General features: G+C 43.2%; 1 protein-coding gene across 1 annotated transcript in view; it reads right to left on the bottom strand.

The window, feature by feature from the left end:
• LOC128812107 (multiple epidermal growth factor-like domains protein 6) overlaps window positions 1-12,409 on the bottom strand; it is a 188,560-nt gene extending 176,151 nt beyond the window's left edge. Inside the window, exons 1-2 of the mRNA XM_053986317.1 lie at window positions 12,333-12,409; window positions 280-414 (exon numbers count right to left, since the gene is read on the bottom strand). Coding sequence (XP_053842292.1) covers window positions 280-414; window positions 12,333-12,409 — 212 coding nt within the window. The remainder of the gene's footprint in view (window positions 1-279; window positions 415-12,332) is intronic.
• Window positions 12,410-27,846: the final 15,437 nt, after the last annotated feature.

Here is a 27,846-nt window from a genome sequence, read left to right as displayed (position 1 = left end):
TGAACAGGAACAAGACAGGAACACTTTCTGATAGTGTAAAATTCTGAATCTAAAGCCAGTCACAAAGCTCATGAGCAACCCAGAACACATTAAAAAGTCATATTTTCTACTCAGTAATAACAGATTTCAAGTCAAATCTCAGGAGGACACTATGCCCATAACCACACATTTCAGATGAAACAGTTGACAACTTCTCTCACAAAAAAAAAAAAAAAAAGTGAAAGAAGTTGCACAAAGATTAGCAACAAAACCCATTTCTAACAATAGATAATCTATTACCTTCTCTCATAGCTCACACACCACCTCCTCTTTGTGCAGCCTTGCTTCCACATCCTGACCATCCGACTGAAGGACTGAACACAGGGCTCCTGGTGTCCCACCAGAGCCAGCTCCAGCACTGGGCACACATTGGGCCTGGGTGGGGGAGAAGGAAAAAGATAATTTTTATTTCTAGCACCAAATTTAGACATCTAGAGAAACACACATGAAACTCTGCTGTGTGCAACGGTTTGAACCAGAATTTTCACTGGTGTTGGAACACACTGCAGCTCCAAGCCTTAGAAGGCAGCATGTGAGCAATGCACTGAAATTCATGCTCCACACAAGTCAGTGAAGGATTTACCACAGATTCAAGGGCAGATAAGATTTATCTAAACTATTGCTAGGGAAATTGTATATTCTGTAAGAGCCCCCCTCACTATCAGTCTCCTCAGGGAAACACACAAAATTGGTAAGAGGAAGTATCCTTGTTCTCTGCTGATTATTCCTAAAATAACCAGACCAAAATAAAAGCGCTGCTTTGGAGGATGATATGTAATCTTCATCCTGCTACCTAGCCAGAGTTACAAAAATAGCAGGCTCGCAGGAGGTATGGAGGGTCAAAAAAAAGGTTACATGCTGATGGTTTTGCAGAGATTTTGTCTGCCTTATCCCAATTTCCTTGCCCTGGCATAAATCAGGAAATTCTGCACAACGGAAAGCAACGGCATCAAACATTCAGGGTCTAAATAAAACCGTAAAGAATGAGGGGTTTTGTCATCTTTGAAGGCAGGAACCTGTTGTGACACGAATGAAATTAACTCACTGATTTTTTTTTTTTTTTTTTTGAGTAGTTTATAGATCGTTAGTGCAATAATTTAATCACCAATTCCCCAGGACAGCCTGGTGAGGCTTTGCCAGCACAAGCCTCAATAACTCAAACACGGTGGGGAACAGGGACCTTCTATACCCACCCTGGCAAGAACACCATTCAGCAGACAAGTCCTGCCCCAAATTTCAGCCTGAGCCCTCTCCAAGCTAGAGGGTGACCAAGTAACACCCTGTCACACTTGTTTCCTCTGTCACATGTAGGAACATGACCCTGTGCTAGAAAACCTGGGGGTGGCACTAATAAGAGAGCAGCTCTAGCCCAAGAGCTGCCTGGCAGTTGGTCATCATCACTTACACTGGATATTGTTAATATCTCACTCAGGATTTATGGTGTTTTTTAACTCCTATGAAGCCTGAACACCACACAAGGTAGCCTTGCTAACGAGAGAACATCTTTCATCCACAGGTCTTCAAGTGGTTTACAAATATCATTAAATTAAGCCTGCCCAGAACAAGAAAACGCTGTAATGATGATCAATTTTCCTGCTGAGCTGAACACTCGGAAGAAGCCCTGCCTGGATCAAATCCCACAGGATTTGACTGGACAATAGTCCCAGTGCTGCGCAGAACGCTGTCATCACCCCATGGAGAATGGCACATCCAGGCAGGTCTCCCAAAGCCACCACAGCTGCCAAGGGAACACCTGGGACACCATCTCTTTGCCCAACAAGGACACTCCAGGAGGAGGAACAGAGCAGATTTAAGCACAATCCAAACAGCCCTCAGGAATTCAGGCAGCCCATGTAAAGGAAGACAGGAGAAGAAAGCCCACAGCTGTAAGCTCTGGCTGTCCTGTAACACCATGGGAAAAAAGGTAAAGAATCCATTTGTACTGGAACACCTGACCTTGGCAGAAGTTACTTTCCTGAGCTAAAATACCTGGTTCTCCTAGGCCTTAGAGCAATTAGAGCAACCATCTGCATCATCCTAAACCACACTGCCAGTGGACATCCCTCCATGTTCTTCCTCCTCCTCTGCTGCCCAGCCTGCACTCAGTATTGCTCCGTATTTCCCAGTCCTCAGGTCTGCCCTGGGTGCCAACACCTCAGAGCAGAACAGGAGATGGTCACAGCCCAGTTTCAGATTGCCTTAAATTCCTCAAGCAACCAGCCTTCCCCCACATTCCTAATGTCATCTCCAGTATTTAGCAATCCTTCCCATGTGTCCCAGCCACCCCTTCCCTCCAGAACCACCTCCCCATTTAACATATTTAGCTGAAGTTGAGAACCATTGTTCCCAAGCCATTCTTAGCACAAAGTCTGCCATTTGTTTCCCATCCCAAGATCTTTGTGTGCCCAAAATCTTGCCTGTTTTTCCTCCTTTCCATTACGTCAGTGGGTCTAATAAAACCCTTGCCTTACTTAGCAACCATGCCTCACTTAGCAGGCTTTTTAAAATGACTCTCCCTCCAGTGAATAGAACATCATGTTCTGATAATTCATGCATATCTCCTTTTATTAGAATTGCCTAAAACTTTCCAGATAAAGGTACATTCATATGCATCGCTCTTCCATAAATAAAAGAGAGGAGCTGACAATTGTTGTAATGACACACTGAGCCCATCCCACAAGTTCCTCCTCATGTGATATTGCCATGTTTCCAGGAATAGCAGTATTGACTTCTAGGATATGGTTAGTGGGAAAAAATGACGCTCGCAGAACAAAACAAGCCAGCAGCAGAGTCATATGTTCATGAAGATTTATTCAAAGTAAGCCATTCCTCCTTGATGCCCTTGGGATAATTTAAAGGCAGATATCAAAACTGCTGAAACACTATAATTAAATTGCAGCAATTGCATAACATGTAATCCTGTGCTGGCAAAGCTGGGAATCAAACATGCCCTCTCCAACAATTCAGCATCCTCACAGCTCCCCACACACACAGTCAACACGGCAGTTCTTGAGCCACCTGACTCACTTGATGCCTCTAAACCTCAGAGCAGCTCCTGGAACAAGGCTACAGCTAGTGAAGGTACAGTTCAGCACTGTGGGACTCTGCTCATTAGAAGCCATCCAGGACTAAGCTGAAGCCCCAAGTGGATGCAGCAGTGTATTAGAGAACAGCTCCTACTTTAGTGCCGTGCCCTTTGCATTCAGAAGATGTTTCTTAACGAGAGTTTAAGTGTTAAAACAAGCAAAAGACTCGAAGGCATATTATGGGCCACGATTTGATTGATACAGCAGTCCCTTTAAACCCTTTTTGCACTGGTGCTCTGTGCTAGCCAAGGCTAACACCAAGGCTATTATTAGCTTGTCAGTCTGACTCAGGCAAGGCAGAAAGCTCTCTTAATATTTGCATTAGGAGACTGCCCTTTAAACAAAGACACCCTACACACTTCCAGCTCAAGACTTGAGATTCTAATGAACAGATAATTAGACCAACAAGGAGCAAGAACAGCCTGGGCTAATCATATGGCTGTGGTGCCTGTGAACCACTGCACAACGGGAAAAGTTCAGAGAAAATGAAAAGCATCTCCAGGCGGGATGTAATTCCTTCCTCTGTTAGGAATTTTAAAAAGAAAAGGAATAGACCTACCACAAAAAATCACAGAATGGTTTGAGTTGGAAAGGACCTTAAAGATCACTTAGTTCCAACCCCCTGCCATGGGCAGGGACACCTTCCACTATCCCAGGCTGCTCCAAGCCCTGTCCAACCTGGCCTTGGACCCTTCCATTCATAAAGGTCCATCATATCTCTGAGACAGGGATATTTTCCTTTTCTGCCCAACACCTGGAATGCCAAAGTAAATCTCCCATTCTACCCATCTGCTTTTCCCCAGCTCAATGCAAGAAGCTGAAGGTAGGCAGATTTAACAGTAGTGAGAGAGTAAACACACATCAAGATACCCCTAAAGATTTCTTTCAACAGCACAAACTTTAAATCAAAACATTAACGAATACAAATCCGGCTGTCCGATTTCAGGTCTTTCCACAGAGACTCCCTGAATGACACCACCTTCTACACTAAGTCAGACAGCTGTTAACATCTCCCTAAAAATGAGATGTTGCAGCCTGCATTGCCTCAGCTGACGAATTTGCAGCCTGAACACTATTGATCTTCCCATAAATCAGTCAATAGATGAAACCTGTCATGAGGAGCGACTTGCTGGAATCCTGTATTTTCAAAACACTAATTGGTTGCTGCTCCTTCCCTTTACGCTGTTATTAAAAGTTTAGAAAGCCACAGTCTGCTTACTCAGTTTTAGTTTGAAAAGATCAAATAAGAGTTTTCTTAAGGGAGCCAAGATTACAGTCAGGGCTAAATTCTCCACTGCTGTGATGATATCTGGTTTTGTGCTAGAGATACACTGATGTTGATCTGAAAATAGCTGTACACTGCTACAAAGGATTTGGTTAGAAGCTTTTCAGGTTAACTGTCTGAATCCCCTCACACCTCCAACATCACCGTTGTCTTATAAAAAAAAAGATCTCTAGAAAGACAAGGTGGAAACTTTCAGAAACACGTGGCACTGTAGAGGAGAAACAGCCAGCAACATGATGTTGTATGCAAAAGAGATTTTTGATTCAAAGTTTTTAATCTATATGATCTCAATTGGAAATGAGAAAAAACCAAATTTTATTTGAACACAGGAAAAGAAAAGTCAGATCGGGAAATAGACCACAGAACCAAGAGGTCTAAAGAACAAGTTACATATATTTGCTTATATACATAAATTTTGTCTCTAGATACATATTGCTTAATAATTCACAAAGGCCAGAATGACAGAAAAGGCTTTTATTTTTTCAAACTGCCAAGCTCCCCTTTCTACCCTTAATCTATTTTAAGGCTCATTTCCCTGATCAAATTAATCAGCACTACCAGAGACAATTAGGACATCCTGCTCCCTTGACCACTAATCAATCCCTGCTCTCTCCTGATCCTGTATCAATATTTGTGATGTTCACAGCCCCTGTGGGACAGGGATTGTAAGCACCAAGCTCATTTAGATTAGGTCTCATTATCACTGCTGCTCTCTGGCTCTGTGGATGAAGGTCCACCACACAAGGCTCCCCCATCCCACAGGTTACTAATGCACTGCTGTGTCTTACTCACATCCTCCCTCTGATTAGATGGAGCAGCTAAATAACATGAGAGTTCCTTCAGCCTTTGTGCCCTGCATCTAGATGAAGAGCAAATCAATAGGAGATGATTAATTACACACTCAGCTATTATAACAACAATAAGAATTTTAGTTCTTGCCGCTATCAAAGTGCAGCGCCTGTCGTTTACCTTCCACTTAACCATCCTCCTCCCTCCCCCAGGACAGAATAATCTATTTTGGTTGGCAAGAAAAGCAGAAGATAAACATGCACATCCAGATCATTTAACCATGACTGGCCGAGCCACCAGGTTTTTTTGGTGGTTTTTTTTTTTTTTTTTTCATTTTGAAATCAGGGAGCGATTTATTTTTTTTTTCCTTTAGTGTCATGTAGATGCAATCCCCAGCAACATCCAGTTTTATAATTCTGTCTACTACATCCAGGAGAGCACCAGTGACCAGGCCTGCAAACCAAGCAGCATGAACACTCAGCTTTACAAAATTTAAGGACTAGTGACCAAGGATCTCTCTCTTAATTAGAAAACTGTATGGGCTATCACATAAAAGAGGCTAAGAAATAGTTGGGATGAATTCATTGCTAAGACAAAGCAGATAAGGGTCCAAAATCCAGGCTAAATTGAGGATGTAAAAGCGTGAAATCAGGGAGGAAAGCTCTAGGTGTAATTGCACATTAACTACACCCACTGCCATTATCACTCCCCTGCAGAGGGGTGTGTAACACTCCAGTAAACTCCCAGTAAATCTGCCAGGTGCACACACCTGAGCTTCCTCCAGCAGGAAGGCACAAAGGGACCTGATGTTAAAATATTAACATAAAAATCATTCCAAGTGTCACACCACTTTGTCATAAGGAGAGAAAGCTCACTCTGGTTTACAGCAAGTGCCACACTGTTTGACAATTAAATGAGTTAGAAGGCACTGAAATCCTCAGTTCTATTTCAGCAACCATATCTAGGAATTGTTAACTGCTTTTTTGGTGTCTGCCAGATTTTAGCAGTTTCAAGGCAGAACTTTTTTTAAAGCTTACTTTTAAAATAACTTAAAATATATAACTTCCAGTCAAACTGAAACAAATATGATTACATGTAAAGTATGCAATATAGCTAAGAAAAATCCCAACATGCCAACATTTTAGGTGTTAAAATATTCCAAGTCTTTTTAGCTTGATACCAGTGTTACCAATGTCCATTTTTGAGGGGTTTTGTTTGGTTTGGGGTTTTCGTTTGTTTGCTTTAGCAGTAAGAAAACTTGGTTAAGCTAAATATTTAATTAATTTTAAGCACAGAAAAACTAACATGCATTAGTGGATTAGTGTTCAGCAGTGGCAACGTAGAAGAGGGGGAAAAAAATCTCAATTTATGTTTTGGATTAAGAAACTTTTGCTGAGGTTCTAAATAACCCACAGTTCCTCGTGTTACTCTAGAGAGAGAGATGGACAGGCTTTGACTCACAATTATAAGATATAAGCAATATAACAATGAGAGGAGTTTATACAGCTGTATTCTTCACCATTGACGGTGCACTGGTCAGGCAGGGAGAGCACCAGCAATTACAAACAAAAGGGCAACCACTGAGGAGTCTCCTGAGGGTTGATGTGTATAAAAACTCATTTCCTATAGAGGAATATTCCAACCTGAGAAGACCAGGCCCAAAATACCCAATTGTTTCATAATTTATGGGGATTTCTTTATTAAAAAAACAGTACAGAGCACCCTATAAAGCCTCTTCTCAGGCACATCCTGAGACATTACGCTAAATTTTCAATATTGAATTAGGTCATGTACATAAAAACATGGTCTGGGCTTGGCATTCTTTTCTAAACAAGATTTTGTGCCAAGGTCTTCTCTGACTTGCAAAGGGAAGACAGCAAGGTGTTCCTACTACAGAACACAAAAGCAAGTGTCAGCACTCTGACTTGAGCAACATTCCCCTTTCCACACACAAATATTCATCCACAGGTCCAAGGCACTGAAATGGAGCTCAGAGCACACATCACAGCCCACATCATCTCACACCAAAGGCAGAAATATCAAGTTCCCCTCCGGAACAATTAATGATTAGTTTTAAAGCAAGGCTAGAAACTGGAATCCAAAGCACAAACTGCATATGTTCAGTACATCATTTTAAAATGCTTTGATTTCGCAGTAATGAAAGGAAATTTCTTTCTGCTCAGAAATAAATTAAAAGCAATAGATTTGAGAGGGAATGTAAGCAATAACAGGCTTGAATTTCAGAGGAAGGAAATCTATTAACTGTGTTCAAAGAGAGAAGGTATTTAATTGGTGAATAACACAAGTCTGCAATATGGGCTGTTAACCCTCTGGGAGCCAAAGTGTCACTTCCATCAAAGTCCTGCTAAAAAGTCACCTCGAGACCAGGTCTGCCACCACAGATAATCTCATCCCTCCTCACCAGGGGGGTTTCTTCAAATTTATTAAAGATATTCCACAGTCTGTCATACCTAGATCATGGCATGACTACAACTAGGAAAAACAGGCAATGCTGGATATAAACAATGCAGAAGGAAAGACAAAGCAAAAACCAGGCAATTTTTCCCAAGAAATACTGCAAAAACACATTTCAAGCACATTAAACTATTGCATAAATAACTAAACTATAGCAACATTCCATAACAGTTACACCTAAAGAAACCTGACAAGCTTTTTCCTCTTAGAGTGTATTTTTTGAGAGTAATGTGAGAAGTCAAATCCCATTAATAGTAAAGGGGTGTTTCCCTCCACGTTCTTGCCTTAAATGTGCAGATTTAAGAATCATACAGTACTTGTAAGCTACTGTGATTAAGAGCAGGAAATTTCTAAACCTCTTGGGAGATTTAGAACCATTTTATGATGTCTCTGATACAAACCCAGGAATTTCTAAAACTGGAAAAGAGTTACAGTTCAAGTTCATCTTTGATAAATATAACAACTTCAGGCTATCAGATTTTATTATCCTGTCTTACACTTATTTCAGTGTTTAGGAGAAAGTCTTGATCCCATTTTTCTCCTGAAGAGCAGGAAAATGTCATAAATCAGGAAAAGTACAGTACCACCACGACGCTCATTCATTATCTTTAAGTCTCCTGACAGTGAATATACTGGGGCAGAAAAAGAGGAAAAGAGCACTTTGCCATCTGTTAAAAGACTAAATTCAAAATTAATATTCCTCTAGGAACTGTGAAACAGAAGCCTGAAGTGCAAAGTCTTGAGAAATGGGATTCTGTGCTGTAGTGCTGACCAGCATGAGCTCTATCTGCTGGCAACATCCTGTAGTGCACGGGCTAAAAAGAGTAGTTTTGTTCAGTGTGATGTTCACACTCACAAAGATCAGAAACATCTCAGCCTTCAGCTGCAAATTCAAGGATTGGGGAAATGAGGGGATGAAACCACCAGGAATTTTGTGCCAAGGCATTTAAACCATGCTTACTAAAATCCCATTATCCAAGCCTCAAAGGCTGGAGTGGCTGCTGCTCAGGAGGAGTGAGGGTTTGCTGCAACCCCGTGGAGTCTGAGCAGACAGGAATGGGAAGAAGGGCTTGAGGTTTCAGCTGAAAACAAAATTCAGTAGCCTAAAGCAAAATTTGTCAATGACTCTCAGTTGCCAGCATCACTTCAACCAAGGTTTAAAGAGAAATTCTTAATCCCACTTGATGTACAAATTTAATACAAAATTAAACTATGGTACAAATTTGAATACACCACTAGCAAACCAGGTCCTTATTTTCACTACAAAAACTTGCAAATTTTTTTAACTACAAAACCTCCAAGTGTAAGACAACCATTCAAAGAAGTGGAAGGAGATTCCACTATATTATTCAGTTCACCTCAAGAAAGTAAACATACTTTTAGCCCTTATTTAATGCTAGGAAGACATGCTTTCCTCACACCTGCAAATTGACATCACTGGAGGTGAAAATAAAGTATATTGGCTAAACAGCCAATACATTGAGACAATTTCTCACCAAGAAATGTTTACACAATCTCCTTTTCACATCATTTGGACGGTATTATAACATAATTCCAGGCTCCAAGTTTAAGTTGTATCTCCGTATACTTTATGGAAGCATTTCTCGTTTTGTTTTCTGCGCTCCATTCCAAATATCCAAATTGACATGCAATTTGTTCTGCTGTAACAATCACAATTCAGAGGCATCTCCTCATATGGAAACGCTTTGCACAACAGCAGTTAATTCTTGAAATGCATTCCATCAAAAAAAAAAAGTGGACTTTGCCTTTTTTAATTATGCCTTAAAAGGGATTTTAATTTATGTCACTCGAAGGTAGTGTCCACCGCCACATCTGTTTGCAGTGGTGCAAAACCAGCCCTGTGTCATTGCACCCAACAGCTGGAACAGCTGAAGGGCCAGGTTTACTCAAGGTTTGCAAATGCAGGTTACATGTGGATGCTAGATTTTGCTTTTGGGAACGTGATTTATCAGGAGGAGCACAAGAAAGCCTATAGTGCCCCAAAGAATTGAAGAAGCTGGAAAACAGTAACTCAGCCAGGAATCCAGCTCTACATCCAGGTGTTCCTTGGAATGCGACCAGATTGGTCGTGGATAAAGTGAAAATATGCAGATACAACATGTGAGCAGTAAAGAAAAACCCTAAGCAAAATAGTTTTATTACAAGATTGAGACTGGACCCTCTAAAAGCAAAGCAGCCCCTTCAGATGTCATCCTGGACCTGCAAAGCCAAGGGGCTTAATGCTGACAGGAACAAAACTCATCTCCTGCCTTTTGCAAAGAAGTCCTCACCCACCTCACCTGGGAACAGAAGAATCCATTCTTGAGCCCTGTCCCAGTCTGACTCTGATATTTATTGCACAAAGGGGGTTCCCAGCACATACCTCATAACTCCACTGCCTCTGCTCTGTCCTATACCCTAACTACGAGCAGACATCTGTACTGCTCCAGCTCCCAGGGGAATGTTTGTCTAGGAGAGGATTTACCACTTCTGACAGCAGCTCAAGTCCTCTTTTAGTTCCCATTTCTGCACTGTCCCACAACTACCTCCTGATTTCTGTGAAGCCCAATGCTAGATAACCACACACCACACTTACTCTGTCTTACACACCCCAGTTTTGGGCTAGAGAACTCACTATGAAGTGTTAAAAATGTGCTTTTTATCATGAGACATGGTTAATTCCTCATTTAAAGGCCCAAATATGCTTTACAATGAAAATGGCATATGTGTTCTCTGGTCATTCCAGAGTTCTCTGAAGTTCTGTTAGAGGATCATCAAGGGCTAATTGTATGGAAAAGCAGTTGATAGAAATATCTCATCATTCTCTAATCTGTTCTACATTAAATCTCCTCAGGGGGCTTGGAAGCAGAGCACCAACATCCACACAGATCCCTCCCATTTCTAGCTAGGAGCAAATGCTCAAGTTAGCAACAGAACAAAAACAATTATGAAGAATATCCTGTATAGCCTCAGCCACATAAGATCTCAATCAAAACAACAGTGAAGAACACACTCAGCACGGTGTGTTCCAAGGGATGCATTTGCTGTTCTGATTCCATTGCCTGCAGATGACCAACATGAAAAGAACAAACCAGAATTGTCAGGAAAAGGTGATTCATTAAAAAAATCCTCCTGGACATGTCATTGTTTCTGGGTGAAAGACTCACTCCTAAAGGGTGGTGACATCTTGCATTTCTGCTTACACCAAAGGTAAAGTCCCTAAACAGCAAGAAAGTTTGGAACAATACTTAGACTTGCCCCAGCTTGGGAAAAGCAGGAAGAATGGCAGTAATTTCAGGAATATGACTCTTGGGAAAAGCACTCAAGGCTCTGACACAGGTCTGGGGGTTTGGGTGGCTGTTCCTGATTGCTGCTGGCTGCCAGTGCACTGCTGCTCCCAGTGACTCCAGCCCAGCAGCAACATCCTCACACAGCATCACTTCCAGAGGGGAATGGTTCCTCTGCTCTTTCTGTGACACAATCTTTAAAAAGGTAAAAGCAAACAAAAATTGTTTGGAGGCAATTCACTGTTAACAGCACCTCCAGCTTCAAAAGTGCAGAATCATACTTATTACTGATGTCAGATGCAAACAGATTAATGTAGGCCAATGCTATTCCTCCTCCTGATAGAGTAATTGCTCAGAAAGAGAGCACAAAGCATGCCTGAAAGAAACACAGAGCACTTTTAACAAAGGAAAATGTTTCACCACAGAATGAGCTTAACTTCTCTAAGCACTGTGATGGATACTTTGAGCTCCAGCAAAATGGAGTAATATAAACCATCCTTAAAAGCACTTCTGGTAAATGCCGTGTAAATATGTATTGCATAGAAAGCCAGTGAGCAATAGGCTTGGAAATCTCAATTTTCAGACAGAATAAAGAACTAAACTGCAAGCAAATAGAACACATTAATTATGAAAGAGAGGGATGAAGTTGATGAAGATAAAACCCAGGACGATAAGAGAGGTTAGAAATTCGGGTATACAGAGATATTTGAAAAGGCTGTTGTCAGGTTGCTTTGACGGGGGGCACAACATTCCTTAAAACGCAAGACGAGAAAGGTACACAAGGAAAAGCAAAGGTACACAGCAAACAGTTTCCAGCAACATTCAATTTCAACACGCAAAAACTTCAACCACAGATCTCGTGCATGCGGCCAGCGACTCTCTTCTAGAAACTGACCAGAGAGCTACCTCCGGACGCAAACCTTCCACCGCATTCACAACAAAGGGCATTTGTGGCTCATGCCGTGCAGAACCCCTCGGAGAAAGTTCCCCGGCGCCGCGGCAGCCGCACACGTGCGGCCCCGAGCTCTTTGTGCGCTCCGGGCCGCGGGCGGATGCTCCCCGCTCCATCCCTGCCCTTCCCGCAGCATCCCCAGCTGGCACCCCCGATCTTTGTCCTCCTGCCCTCCCCAGGTTGATGGCGAAGGCAGGAGCAGCCCCAGAGCTGCCTTCACCTCCCGCCAAGCCCAGCCCAGCCCTCCCTCCTTGCGGGAGCCCCGCAATCCCATCCAGGAGAACTCCGCGGGCCGGCACCGGCGCGGAGTTACGGCGCACCCACCCAAACTTTCCCCGCCGCCCCGGGGAGCCGAGGGGAGCCGGACCCTCCCCGCAGGGCCACAGGCGGCGTGTCCCGGCCGAGCCCCGCACACTCACATGCCCCGCTGCAGCCGCGGCTCCGCGGCCAGAGCGCAGCCCAGCAGCACGGCCAGCAGCGCCGGCCCGGCTCGCATGGCGCTGCCGGGGAGGGAGGATGGAGCAGCAGCAACACCCGCAGCAGCAGCGGCAGCAGGAGCAGCAGCCCCGGCCCCCAAATCATTTAAAGCGGCGGCACAGCCGCGCCACTGGCGGGGCGGCCCCGGCCCGGCCCCATCCCCGCCCGCCGAGCCCGCCCCGCAGCGCGGAGCGCGGAGCGCCGCGTCCCGGGAGCTCCCCTCGGGAGCGCCGCTGTGTTCCTCCTGCAAAGGGAGCATCCCCTGCTCCGCATCCCCTGCTCCGCATCCCCGCGGGGAGCAGCTCCGGGGGAGCGATGAGCGGGGGAGAGAGGCAGGGGGTGTTCTCCGTGTCCGAGCGCAGGGATGTGCAGCCTCCAGCCGCCCCGCTCTCCCTGCGCTGCCGGGGTGCCAGGAGCGTTCATGCTGCGCTGGCAGACACGGGTCTTGGCTGCTCTTTATTTCCTCGGGTCCTTCTTTGTTCTGTACAGGATGCCCAGTGCAGTCGTATCTGAGCACTTCTGAAACCGTGAAAATAAACGCGTTTAACATCTTGAGGGAGGGATAACACCGCTACTGCTGAGAGTTAGTGACAGCAAGAACATAAAACTGGAAACTGAGGAGTGGCTTTTAAATCCCAGGGCTGCCTGCCGTCCTCTAGACCATCCTCTGATCTTTATGATCTCTCCAGACCTTTACTGCTGTCAAAACACAACTCTTTCCCCTTTACTGCTCAGAGAAGGGAGACCAACTGACCTGGAAAGGGAACTGTGCATAGTAGCAAATAAAAAAATGAGAAAAACACACCTTAAGCGTTTTATGATCTAATGCAGGGCCCCGGGTCCATTACAGCACGGTTTCCCTCTCTCCAGAGAGCTGTGACTAACCAGGCACTGGGCTGTGAACAGCAGATGGGCCCCGAGCCAGCCGGTGCTAAAATCCGTGATTCCTTTCCACTCCGATGGAGTGGCTTGGTGTCCCCTTGCTCTAAGGTGGCTCCTGCACAAATTTGTGACAGACACAGCTGGATGGGTGCACCAGCATCCTCACCAGCCAGGAGTCAGCCTCTGTTTTACAGAGCATTCATTTGTCTCCCTTTCAGCCCTGTAACACGATACACCCACTTCTCATTTTCCACACACTTTACAAGTGGTTTCCTGTATGGTTTTTATTTTCCAAGGCCTTTGCTGAAGTAGGTAAACATTTACCATTCATAACAAGAAAACTGGTTTTATATTATTCATTGCTTTGAAACTTGCATGGACATGATCCCTTGGAGATTTTATCAACTGATTTCTTTTTCATGGGGAAGAAAATACAGCTGTTATCTGGCCTTAGAGTATAATAATTGTACCCTGAAATTTCAAATGAATGGCTGAGTCTTTCTTGTGTCTGGAGTAGTTTTAACTCCACAGGACCTTGTGTTGAGCTAATCTCATTACCTCCCACAGAGCACATAGTTTTTAATAATTTTATTTCTTAAACCCCAGAAAATCTTTCTTCATAAAATAATAGACGTTCATTATGTCAAGGCTGAGTGTTCATTATGTCCTGTGATGTCATCCCAACCTGGATTATTTTCAGGATCGCACCATGGCAAAATAGCAAAAGATCTCATTCCTCAGTTGTTGGGGATTTTTCCAGAAGAGGTAAATTAGTCTTTAAAAAAATACTTCAATTTTTTCCATCTTAAGGAACTTAAACTATTCAACGTTGTTCTTCAAAGCTGTACGTGATCATTACAAATTGTGCACAACATTTATTATACCCAGTTGTTAAGAATAATGGACCAGCAACATGCAAACTGGGAGGTACTGAAATGCAGAGGGAAGGCCACTTAATAGATGAGACCTTTGCCTGGGGGCCACCCAGCAAAATGCAGCTGCAGCCAAACTCTGGAGTGAAAAATCCCTGCTTTCTGGGCAGGAGGCTTTAGCTGCTGTGACCTTGACATTGTCCTGAACTCCAAAGCCAACCCAGTCAGTGCAATGTGTTCTCCCTACAAATGTAATGTGTTCTCCTCTGCTGTGCTTTATTTGAGAATATCCTGCAGAGCTGTTGACTTTAATGGGATGATTCCCATGGGTAGAGTTGCAGCATTGGTGGAAGGAGTTTCAAAGCCTCCTGAGATAATTGATCTGCTGGGATCCCAAGCCAGTTAAACCTTCAGACCCGACACAGAGGTAGAAGCTGACTCATTTATTCCAGTTCTTACACTGGCCTCTGGGGAAAGGGGCACTGGGAGCAGCATTAGTGACTTCTTTATATTCCACAACCTTGCTGTGACCAACCAGGCACCTTCCTGCTGTCCTGAAATTTATTTGCTCTAAGTTCTGCCCCTTTGACCTCAGCATCTACAAACAACACCCTGGCCACTGCCAAAGCAGCCACTGGACATGTTGACCAGAGCTCCCCTCCTGGGAGGGGAAAGGAGTAAATTAAATTGCATCTTGCTCAGCTAAACCAGCTTTTGAACTGAGCAGGTGAAGTGCCAATTCCCCTTGGTGGCTTTGTGCAGTTATAATGGGATGCAGTTGCCTAGAGTACAAGTGGTTAGGGAAAAAAAAAACAGCTCGTGCCCTCCATATAGTACTGAAGGACTTTCTAAGGGATGGAAATTGCATTATTCTCCTCTCCTGTTGATCAGAAAATTATTCTGTCAGATTCCAGTGCAATCCAAATCCAGCACATTATTTACAACACTGTCCAGATCACGAATTCTGTAAAAGATTTGGTATTTCTCACAATGTTCCATCCTATCCTCTCCACTTTAAAGCGTATTTCCCCATTCATTAGCATTTTAATTTTGATGTGTAATTTCCTACAAACAGGCTGTGACAGTTGTTGTGTATCCCCAAGCATGAACGAGTGTTGCCCAAAACTTTGAGTCAGTGTCACACCATCCTGTTCTATTTTCATTTTTCTGTCTAATTTTCAGTATCTCCATTGCCAGTCTTTTTAAATTGTAGCTAGTTACAGGATTTAACAGTCCAATCTGATATAAAGAAATTTTCGTGCAGAGATTGTAATTAGGAAGGCTGAGCTCTGTTCTGTTATTAGCAGAATTGTGATTTTTGGAGTGGTGGGTTAATTGCTAATAACCATATGCAATGCTTCTGTCAAGATGTTTCCCATTACAGTAATTAACTTAGCAGCTGGGGTAACAGACATTTACCATTTGTCTTCACAGTATCCCTGATTTAGGATTGTTCCAAAACCCTTTTTGGACTCTGTTTGTTCAATTCCCAGGTGTAAGATGAAAAAGAGGGGAAGCTGAGGAGGGGAGATCTGGGAAGAACAACTTGCAGGGACAGTACCTGTTTCAGATATAACGTGTCTATCAGTGGATTCTCAGGAATTCTGGATTTTTATTTACTAATCTTAGCCTTGGACCATCATTTTCACCAGCACTGACTGAATGGAGAGCATGGCAGAGCTGCCTAAAACAGAGAATTTTTCCAGAAATGATTACTCAGCTGCTCAAATGAATCTGATCATTATTGAGGATTTATTAAATGAAAATTGCAGATTTTTTTCATTGCCTGTTCATATCCTTAAACCTCAAAATCCCTATGGTAGGGGATTTTTTTCTTCATGTTTTGTAGTCAGCTATACAGATATAAACATTTTTTGTTAATTACTTCCTTTCTGTGCTGTCTCACTGGAGCTCCTTCCTTCACTGAGCTGTGCCAGAATTACAGTAATATTAAGTATATGGCCCAACCTGAAAATTAAAAAGAAAATAAAGTTGTTCTCTGAAGCCAAATCACATGACAGAGCAGTAGCAGTTTCCTTGATTTAATTCATCAACAGAATATATTGAAATAATTCATTTTGTTTATGAGATAATTTTAAAGACTTTTAAGACCATGATGCCAGATTTATCCTCTTTTTATTTTTTTTTTTAAGTTTGTTCTAGCCAGAGCAAATTCTGTACAGTGCTACATTAAAGAAGGTTTGTTAATACCCTCAGAGATGTAAAGCAGCACGCCAAGGGCACGGGAAGCTTTCTCTGTTGCAAGGAATTGGCTTTGCTCCACTGCAAGGAATTGGGGAATGCTAATTCACAGCAACTGAGGGTCTAGCCCGCGTTGTTAATCATAATTATGGACTTATTTTGGGAGGTGCATTTTCTAAAGTAGTTGGGGGAGAAAAGAAAATTAAGTTAAAATTATTTTGTTCCACAGGAGGTAAAAGCAGTACATAAATAAATACTTGGTGTTGCAGTAGATCTTTAAAACCTACAATAGTTTCTGGCACTGCAGCGTCCTGTGATATTTTTTCCTCCAGCACATAATAGTAAGTTTCTGATAATAGTGCTCACAGACAACTTTGATTATAACCACTTGTCAGGGAATGGATAACTAGGAAAATAACACCATATTCAACTGTAAAAAATGCTGCCTGGAGTACATTAACACAGTGATAATTTCTGCTAATAGCAGCCTCCGAAGCCCATCCATTAGCTTTGAATTGAAATCCCTGCTTCGTTTCTGTCCTTCCGAGCATTCCTGCCCTCTGACCCTCTCTCCCTTTCCTTGGGAGCGGCAGAGCCATCCACAGGCACCAAGAGAAAGGACAAACTCTGTGTCTGAGCAATCTGCTGGGGACTGGGGACAGGGACACTGCTCCTGGTGGCTCGGGCAGTGCCAGCCCAGGGGATGGTGAGGGGCAGGGAGTGTTTGTTCAGGAGGTTTGCATTTTCTGCCAGCCTCCTGCTCCTTCCCTGGCCACCTCCTCCCTGCCAACACGAGTCACCAGCTGCACTCTCCCAGTGCCACAGGAATCTGGGTTTTCATTCATGTTCCTTAGGAGGAAAGGGCAAGAGGGGTTGGAAGGGAGGGAAAATAGGAAAGGTCTGAACAATTCAACCCCAGAGCAGTAGAATCAGAGAATCACAGAGTTGTTAAGGTTGGAAAAGACTTTCAGGATCATCAAAATCCACTGTCAGCCACCACTGCATTCACCCCTAAACCATGTCCTCAAGTGCCACATCCTCAGGCTTTTTGGACACTTCCAGGGACACTGACCCCACCACTGCCCTGGGAAGTTTGTTCCAATGCTTACAACCCTTTCCACGAAGAAATTTTCCCTAATATCAACTGTAAACCTCCCCTGGCAAAACTTAGGACCTTTTCCTCTTGTCCTGTCACTGGGACACGCCTGACCCTCCCTCACTACGCCCAGGCAGGTTCAGAGGGCAGGAAGGTGTCCCCTCACCCCACAAAATCTCTACAAACAGCAACAATGTTCAAACAAAGTATTTCTTTTTGACATAATTAGGAGAAGCCCATTGATATTCAAGTCAGGAGGATATTTCTGTAGGGACCTATTACATCTGATTGGGAAAATAAAATGTTACCCACACCCACAATTACTTCTATAAAGACCACTGATCTCCTTCCTGAGCTTTTCTCTTTAGCATTAGTTAGCCAAAACTCTGGTAAGAACAGGCTCTTGACAATATAATCCTAAAATAAGTTTTATGTTGGCAGGCAATAGCAACTGGGAGTACTTTCATCTATTTCTGGATTTGGGATAACGACACTCCAATGAGTGGCTTAATCTGGTGTGCTTGTGTACATTCAAATGAAAATCACACATTAGGGGGCAAGTCACATCTTCTCTGACCTACACAGGTGAGAGCCAAATGTAACTCCAAATTTAATGCAGCTATTCCAGCCTCATCTCAACACAAAGGAAAGAATTAGGGTTTAGAAACTTCAGACCAGTCCATTTTTTTGGCAGAGCAGTGTACTATAAAATATTTTCTAGGAGGAACTATTTTATTTCATTTTTAATAATTTTTTTTTTCACAGTGATCTTCTTTTGGCCATGCTGATACCCACCTGAAAAACTTGCAAGCAGATGAACAAGCAACTCATCCAAAAATTTAGCAGAGTATCTTCATGCTTGTGCATTCAGAGAAATAAAATCTGGGATATTCATGCTAGGAGTGTCTAAAGTGTCATCAAGTCAGGAGATACCAAGAGCCCTTGGAGACTTGGCCAATCTGATTATCAAATATTCCTGATCCATCCAGAGGATAGGAAATTTCAGAGAGTTATCCTCTAAGAAAATTGAAACAAATAAATGAAAAAAAAAAAAAAAAAAACACCAAGAAACCATTAAAATATGTGATAAAAGAGGTTTGCTGCCCCTGATGAATTTTTCAGTTGGTTCACAGCACAGTTCAGTGAGTGCCAGGGCAACACTAAAGGGATGAAGTCAATCACACAAACCAGGCAGTAACAACACTCCAGCAACCTCAGCCTGTTAAACTCCAGACTCAACCAGCACTGATACTTCAATCATTCTAATTTATCCTCCGGGGTAGGCAGCCCCCTCAAAATTTGGTTTTCAGATGTTCAAGCTGGTAACTCTCATCTACATCACTGAAAAGGCAGTCACAGAATAAATCAAAGTAAAAGAGGGCTCAGAAGTGGGATTCTCCTCAGGGTTTCCCCGTCCCTTTGGGATTGCTGGTGGATCTCAGATGCGAGCTGAGCTTCCTCCTTGGTCTAACGCAGTGCTGAGCACATCACTGGCACTTAAAATACTAAAATTCAAAGGAATAAATGCTTTGTTTGTTTGCTTCCAATTAGGAGCTAATGAAATCCCAGGAATACACTTCCAGGTGGTTCGTCACAGAACTGAAACTCAGGAGTGTGTTCCTGGGTGTAGCTTCCCTCTCTGTCTGTTCTGCTGACACAACTAGACCACGCTTCATTCTCCCAAAGACATGAGAGCCTCACTTTACTGGTTTTTCCTCCAAATTACCTGCCTGGCTACTGTCACCATTGATCTTTTAAGTCCTTGACTGAGTAATCAGTCAGAAAGCTAATTAATGCAGTGGCTTGGAGGGAAGGATGAAATGAAAAAGGAGATTTTTCCCCCTTATTCTTGATGTTTTTATTGCCTTTGAAAGGTGCTTTATCTGTAGCATAAAGGAGCATTTGTCTGCGCTTTTTCCTCCTGTCAGTTCACCTACTATAAATCTATTTCTCAGCTATTAACAGAAACCAGGAGAATTCCATGGAAATGGTGATACTGAAATCTAAGGAAAAAAGAAATCTAAGATTTTGTATTTGTTTTTCCCCTGTTGACACTCACAGACTGCAGGGTGTGTTTGGAGTGAGTAGCAACTGCAAGACCTGACCCAGATTTTCAGATGGTTTTAGAACTAAACAGACATTTTAATAGTAAGACAACTTTGTTATATTTTCTAGAAAAAGCAGGGTTTTTTTTTTTTTTTTCTTTCCTTCCTTGCTGCTGGGTCTGCTCCCCACAGACAAGAATGACCTGTGTGATCTGCAACCGCCCAAATTCATCCAGATTCATTTCTAACCAAAATGGGTCAAGCTCAGGTGCCTGAACATGTGGTTTAAACACCACCACTCAGCTTGACTTTAGTCTGAGACCAAGGATATGAGAAAAGGGAATCTCAGAATAGTTTGGGTTGGAAGGGACCTTAAAGATCATCCTGTTCCACACCTTCCACTATCCCAGGGTGCTCCAAGCCCCATCCAACCTGGCCTTGAGCACTCCCAGGGATGGGGCAGCCACAGCCTCTCTGGAATGCCCCATGCTAAAACATATATATTCCAAAAGTACTCATCAGGGTCCATGGTTTAAAAGAAAAATATTGCAATGCTAAGGACCAAGTTCTCCTAAAAGAATAAATGAACTATTTAAAAGTTAGCAGTACACAGATGCTGTTTTCCTCATCCTGGGTATCTAAGAAGCACAGAGTATTCTTGTCACTGTAATAACTCTGATATGTGAAAAGGTATTTAATTTCCTTTTTTCTCAAGGAATTCTACATGCCCTGCAACAGCTCTTTTAATCCACAGAGTTAACCCCATACTGCCACGCACACAGAGGTGGATATTTACATATTCTACAGCAGGATTTAAACACTGCTGTCCACAGGGAGCTGATGAACCGAAAATGGTTTAATAAGCTTTCTCTTAAAATACTTCAGGGAGGCAGATATTAGCATCAGCAGTATTTGTTGCTAAATGCAAATAAAACCATGGTGCATGTGGGAATTGTGCTGCCCATGCTCCAGGAAACAGCGAGCCCAGGGCTGCAGCAAGCAAGTGGCAATTAAATATTTCACACATGCCTGCGTGGCTCTTTATCCACAGCACCATGGCCACATCCAGCAACAATTAATGGTGTTGGGATGGAATCCCCAACACATAATTCTGTGATTAACTCGTGGAGAAACCCATTTCCTATAAAGGTTGACACAGGAAGTGTCTGAGAAACCCACGTTGATATAAAGAACTGTACAAAAAGAAATACAGCAGTCCAAAAAGCAGCTTGCCCTCCAAGAAAACCAGCATTGCCTGGGCTGAGTACTGAAAACTGAGCATGTTTTATTAATTCCAGTATCAAGACAACGATAAATTAAGCACCTAGATACACAGGGGGAAAAGGCGATGTCAGCAGTTACAGGCTTTTTAGACTTGACCTCCTAATTTGTGCAAAAATCAAAAATATCCCTGAAGTTTACTATAATTAAAGATTAATATAAATGCTGCAAAGTTCTGAAAAGTTTATGAAGCTAAACGTTGCCACTAACTCAACATTTTTCTTCTATTATTGACTTTTTAGATGCAAACTCTGATCTATACAGACTTCAGCAAAGCATTTCTTAGATGTGGAAAATTCTTTGTTTAACCTTGAGCAGTTCTCTGTGCAGGAAAAGCTAAGGAGGATATAATGGTGAGTTGTGTCAAAAGAGGAATTGTTCAGTTATGGCAAGCTCGTTAATGAGCTTCCAGTGCTGAGTATTAAGGAAAAAATAGCAATATCTTTGCCCCTGGCACAAGAGATAGAACCAGCCTCATGGAGTTTGCTGTGGAAAAGGTTGATGAGGATGAGAATCTCCTGTTGGAAAAACAAGATTACTTTGAGGCTGAAGTCTATGGACACCATGGATGGAATCTAAAGCCATGAAAAGCTGGATGACATACTTGGGGACTAAGAATAATTTCTCCTACTGGAGGGGTCTTCTGAGCTACCTCATCCAATTTTGACTATTCAGGAGCTGGAGAAGAAAATTCAAACACCATGCAGACATGGAACAGGACTATTAGGATGAATCAAACAGCAGGAAAAGAGAAGGAATTTGATCTGTTTAGAGCAAAAGTAAAGCTTATTTAAACTAGCAGTGATGCCTTGTGCAGGCTGAGCTGGAGCAGAGGCTGGGCAGAGTCACAGAATAAAGCAGGGATTTATTCAAAGGATCTCCTCCATGGATCCGCCTTGGGCAGCACCAGAGCCCAGCCAGGGCTGCACCCAAGAGGAACCAAAATGGTCCCAAAATGCACGAGCGCTCCCGGGGGCTCTCACTGGGATCAGCTCTGCTCCATTTGCACCTTGCAGTTCATTGTCCCATTCCAGCTTTAGCCCAGGCACTCCCATCCTGCTTGTTTTTCTCTCTCCAGCCCACGCTGTTTGTGCTCTTGGGCCTGAGATTTGGATCATTTGTCCTTGGTGCCCAGCTGGAGAAGGAATTGTTTTGTCTCCCTGCTCTGTGCAGAGAGCTCACCATCCCATAATGTGAAGCTCAGAGCTGCACACTAAAGCAGCACAGAATGTGAGAAATAGAAAAGCTGAAACCTGAGGCACCAGCAGGATGAAGGTGAGGGAGGAAAAGGGGATTGCTCCATGAGTGCTCTCTTAAAGCACACTGTGAAAGGGGGGTGGGATGGGATAAATTTCAGGGACACCCAGGAAGGTTGGCACAGTAACAGCCAAGGCTGGCACCAGAACGAGCCAGCCCAAAGCAGCCACGCAGATGTTTGAGCAGTGAGTGCCTGGGATGGCCTAGTGCGAGCAATAGCAGCAAAATTAAGAAGTAGCATGGGGGAAAATTGTAAATTCATTAAAAGAATTCTAAAATATGTTTTTATGTGATAACAGGGAACTGGGTTTGGAGACCAGGCAGTGCCTCTCAAGCCCTCGCTCCTTGCTGGGTTTCAGATGTTTAATTTTGAATCCTATCACCATAACCAAAGTGTGCTGCAGCCTCAGGTACAAGAACAACACTGATCTTCTTCTGATAACTCCTGTGCTCAAAACAGGGCTATGCCTCAAATACCTGCAGGAAATAGCTTTGGAGGAGGCCAATTTAACTAACTGTCAGTGACTACCTGAATTAACAATTAAGCCTTTTGCTCCTTAAAAGGGGAATAATCATTTGGGTTTGTGTCTGGGTGCAAGAGAATCCTGCACCTTGCTGGGGGATGTTCAGCCTTGTTCAAATCTAAATAATAACCAAAAAATAGACAACTAACCCTACCATTAGAGTGTGCCATGATGTTTCCTCTAAGTAGAGAAATGTGTTTGTCTTTTAGATCACAGAAGAACACCCAGAGGCTGAATAAGTCAAAGACCAGCTGCAATTTGCATGCACCCATATCATGATAGCAAGGGTGGCTACAGCAGAGGTGCCAAGGCAGTCCAAACCTGCTGGCTGAGCTTGTTTGCAGTGTTGCTGACATTGGGAAATTATCAGGTTTTATAATTTAGTTAGAATTAGAAAATACTACATGCCAACTTTCTTTTCAGTGTAGCAGCACCTCCTTTTTGAACCATATATTTACTGCTCAAGGTTATCACTGCAGGGCTGTCAGAGGCTTCTTTCACACCTGTATCACAGCAGCAAGTTGCCTCCTACATTTTCTTTATCCTCAGCAATGATGCACGCAGGAAAAATTGCTGTGGATTGATCAGCAATTACAAAGTTGATTTTGTGGACCTAAACAACTGCAGAACATTTTGTGCAACAGCATTTCCCCCACTTTGGCACTGAACTCATGGGAGGAAAATTCAACAGAAACATTTAATTTCATAAAGCTGGTACGGCAGACAACACTCATTTAACATCAATTAGTGTTATAGCTGATAATTTGGGCCAGGGCAATATAAAATTGGCAGGCAGAGCTTGGTGTGGGCATGTTATGGATAAAGGGGATGCCCTGTGGGTAAAGGGGGATGCCTCTGCAGCTGAGGTGCTCCTCCCCTGTCACTTCACTCTGTGTGTGTGGAACAGCAGCAGGACACTGCTCCTGTTATTAGGAATTGCATCCATCTACTGAAACCCAGTTTGAAAGCAGTTTCTCTTTGTGTACATTATATTCAGTGAAAATGGGATTTGCTTCCCGACTGCTTGGGATGCATTTTGGCTGCTGCAGCCAAAATCTTTAAACTTAAGGTGTTTTTTGTATTTTGTCAGTTTTAGTGTTGAGCACAGCAGTGATACTCTTCAGATATGCATTATTTACTGATCAACCATTCTGTCCTTCTTAAGGCTTGGTTTTACTTACTGAAAGATCAGCAAACGCAGCATGGGAACCAGAATCTGAGAGCTTAAGAATCAAAAGTTTATGGGAATTGGGTTTGTTTGCTTGCTCCCAAAGCTCATAGGTGACCTGAAATGAGCCATGAGAAGAGTTGTAAAGTTGTAAAAAAAAGATAACTTCAGGCTGTTTAGCCCCTAAAGTAGAGCTGCAGTATCTAAACTTGGAGCAGAGGGGAAATGGATCTAAATTATCCCCTAGGAAAACATAAGGGACAAAGATGTGTCCTAAATCTCACTTTCCTCTAGCCTTAAACACTGGGCTGTGAACAAATTCCTGTTTGTTTGGACAGTCTGAGATTACCCTGCTCTTTATGTGGAGTGATCACTGATAATTCAGCAATCTTTAGATGAGGGGTCAAGGCCAAGTTACCTCTTTTTCAGTTCAGTGCCTTCTTCTGCTCCTGCTATGAGCACCTCCACCCACCTCCACCCCTGTCTTGGCTTCCTTTTCCTCTCAGCGTTTTTCCAGAAATTCGCAATTTCTCGTCCCAATTTCTCCTTTGTCAGGTGCCTCCAAAGGTGAAGACTGGCAGAAGCACAGGAAACACTGAGGGATGATATTTTCTTTTGAACTGTTGGGCAAGAATAGAGACCCGTGTCGTCCAGCATAATTCCTGTTGAGGATAAATACTGGCTCCATGGCTTCTGGAGAGGTTATCTCAGGCAGCACAGAGGGGTGTCAGCGAGGGGCAGGCAAAGCCCTGCTCTGACAGAGGCAGCTCTGAACAGAGGCTGGAACAGATTGTTAAAAGGATCAGGGAAACATCACCATCAAAATCACGGCCATTGTGAGCTTTGGGCTGGCAATTCTCACTGCTCTGCCAGGATTAAAGCACTTGTATTTCACCTCCATGTCTTAGGGCACTGGGGGGTTGTGCTTTAATTTCAAATTTCCCTTTAAGTTCTCTCTGCCTTGCCAAGGTGGCCTAAGGACAAATCCATTAATCCGTGTGATGTGCAGGTCTGTTTACATTATGGGAGTTATGTAAGCAGGTAGAGCTCATCAATAATTAAAAGTTCTGTGGCTAAAGTAGAGATGTGGCCATTTTCTTCTCCTTCTCAGGGTTTCCGTGCCAGCCCCACAGAACTTATGCTTTTCTTCTGAATAATGTGAAGGGGTCATGTTTTGAGGGATGGCAGCTCCAAGCCTTCCATCTGCAGAGGTTGTGTCAGCCTCTCTCATTTCTCACAGAAACGAGCTGGAGGAATTACCAATGTAAAACAGGGATTAGAAAGGGAAGGGGATCAAGCTCCCTGTTCTGTTTTGATGGCAGTCTGTGCAAGGTGTAATAAAATCAATAGTTTCTCTCACTGAAAGGGTTCTTTCTATCTCCAGCAATGACAAGAGGATAGTGGGCAAAGAGCTCTATTAGCTGTTCTTTAAGAATCAATCACACTTAAAAGCAATAGTCAAAATGACAGCAACTGCACAATAGATGAATAATTTTTCACACAAATAGCCCGAATTTCAGAGAAGTGACACACTTTTAAAGAGATAGTAGATAAAATATCTGCCTCTCTGAAAACCATGAAAATACTAAGCATTTATTACTAAAGACACTGAAACACAAAATGCTCAGATCCTTAGGGGGTAAAAGCTAAAATACCAATTCACCTGAGCAAGAACACGAGACAACGATCAAGGTTCACTCGACTCAATTTTAAATGTCACATCAGGAAGTACAAAATTCCTGAAGGAATTTTGCACTCAGGAAGAAAATCCTCGTGGCTGTGTCACTTCTGCTGTCAGACAAGGGCTTTCCCTCACCCACGGTACAACAGCCCCTGAGCCTCAGGGGCTGGCATGAGGCTGTGCCAGGACAGGTTTAGCTTGGCTGTTAGGAAAAGTTTCTTCTCCCAGAGGGCTCCCCACAAAATGGGCCCTGGGAGCTCCAGGAGTTTTTGGAAAACACTCTCAGGGATGCCCAGGGTGGGATTGTTGGGGTGTCTGTGCAGGGCCAGGATCCTTGTGAGTCCCTTCCAACTCAGGATAGTCTCTGATTTTATGACTTGCTGAGGATGATCCAGCACAGAGCCTTTGTCTCACACCAGATGAGAACCAGCTGTGTTAAATCTCTGTATTATATCTACATCCAGCACCAAGATGTAATTGGCAATTACAAAGTCACATTAAACATTATGTAATGAGCTATTTAAATACATCAGAACTGTGTAAAACACCAGGAAAAAAAAATATATCAGGTAAAAGCCATATTCATGCATAAATAATGAGGGGGAAATACAGCAGTCAGCTTGTTCTGGTGTATCACACTGAAATTTCCACGTGGCCCCAGCAGTGTGGAAGGGCAAATGGAAGCCAGAGCAAAGAAGGGAACTGTGCCTGGAGAATTTTTCCTTGTTGACTCTGGGTGAGCTTCTTGTGGCTCGACAGCAAGCATGAAAGCACCATCAAGGCCAAAAAAACTCTGGTTAATATCTCCCCCCTTCTGCCTGGGGTGCAGCTTTGAGATACTGGAGAGGAGGAACACTGTCACTCAGTTTGAGGCAAAACCAGGCAAAAGCTGCGTGCTGGAGCTGCAGGCAGGATGACTTTGTAAATGTGGACAGCAGACTGTACTCTGTCTTTTCATGCTGTCGTGTTTCTTTGTTGATGTCTCTGTTTTAAGATCTTTTTTGCTCCATGCATCACCAATTGCCTTTTGTTTTCTCACAGCAGGAAAGGCTCTGTTAATCCATATGTCATGACAAAAAATCCAGCCTTCTCTTTGATAGGAACCAAGCATGACAGCAATCTATTGAAAAGGTGTTTTGGACTATCATTTCTTCCAAGCTAATTTATTGACTGGATGGCTTTCAAAAATAATAGGTCTGTTTCCCAAGATAATGAGCTGAGATGTGACTCACAAAGTCCGTGTGAGCACACAGACAGCCTAATTATGAGAAATAAACTAATAATAAACCATCAGTCTCTAGAAATCACTGGCTGTTGTGATATACAAGTCCAAACATCAGAGAACATGAATGCTTCCACCTGCTCCCTTCTGCAGTGGTTTTGTTTTATTATCCCTAGATATGTAAAATAAATTTTTTACCATTAAGTCCTAGACAGATCAGGATGCTGAGAAAGATCTGATCTTTGGAGCTGGGAGGGTGACAGCCTTGCTGAGCAAACTCCAGCTCTAGAATGTGGTTATGAGGGGAAAATGCTGTTCAAATGGCTATTTAGTCAGAAGCCACAGATTTATAAATCAGAGCTGGCAAAGTGAATCACCCATGCAAATAAAAGCCCTTTAACACACCCCATTGACCACGTTTTTCCCCCCAGTATATTTCACTTTAAGTACAGATCACAGTGTAACTACATAAAGAATGTTTCTTTCCTGTAGCATTTGTGGAACAATTTAAACCATTTTTAACAAATAGTTTCTGTCACTCATTTTCCCATTTCTTGGACAGATGATGGACAGGACACAGCCACATTTTGCCTGTAGAAAAGGCAAATTAAAGAAATGTGGCATGCTTAGGAAACATGAATTATTCTCACTCAGTGAATCTTCTGCTTCTAACAAACAGGATGCCCACAATCTTCTCTTCTCTTCCAGGACCGTGCCCAACCTGTGCTGAAGCTCTAAGAAGGCTGTCACTACCTGGTCCAGCCAGTTTTCAACTTGTGGAGCCCAGAGGGAAAATCTCACCCTGCAAAGAGCTTTTCTGACATGTTTACAGCATACAAAAAAAAAAAAAAAATGGTATTCAAGGAAACTTTCACCATGTTCTCCTCCGCTCAGGTGTAAAAGCAGCAGGGATTTTTATGATTACTGACTACCTGTACTCACTGTGGAGTAATCAGCTGTAAAACCAGTTGAACAGTGGAAAATTCTGTGTTTATCACTCTTTCAAGGCTGGCACTTTTAAGTCTGACCCTGAATCATCCCGACCTCCACTTTGCTGGTGAAACATCTCTGCCTCATGCTACCAAGGAAAGAAATTGCTGCCTTAAAATGCTTTGACCTTGTCCAGCACATTCCTCGTGCCACAAGTGACTCGCTTTTCATTGCTGTCTTGGTTTGAAAAGCCAGGTGTCTGCTTAAGGAAGGCAGGGGCCTCCCCTGAAATGCAA

This window comes from Vidua macroura, chromosome 10 (genome assembly GCF_024509145.1).
Source record: "Vidua macroura isolate BioBank_ID:100142 chromosome 10, ASM2450914v1, whole genome shotgun sequence".
NCBI classification, from domain to species: domain Eukaryota; kingdom Metazoa; phylum Chordata; class Aves; order Passeriformes; family Viduidae; genus Vidua; species Vidua macroura.
Note: the sequence above shows the minus strand (reverse complement) of the source record. Positions and strands in the feature narration are given on the sequence as shown.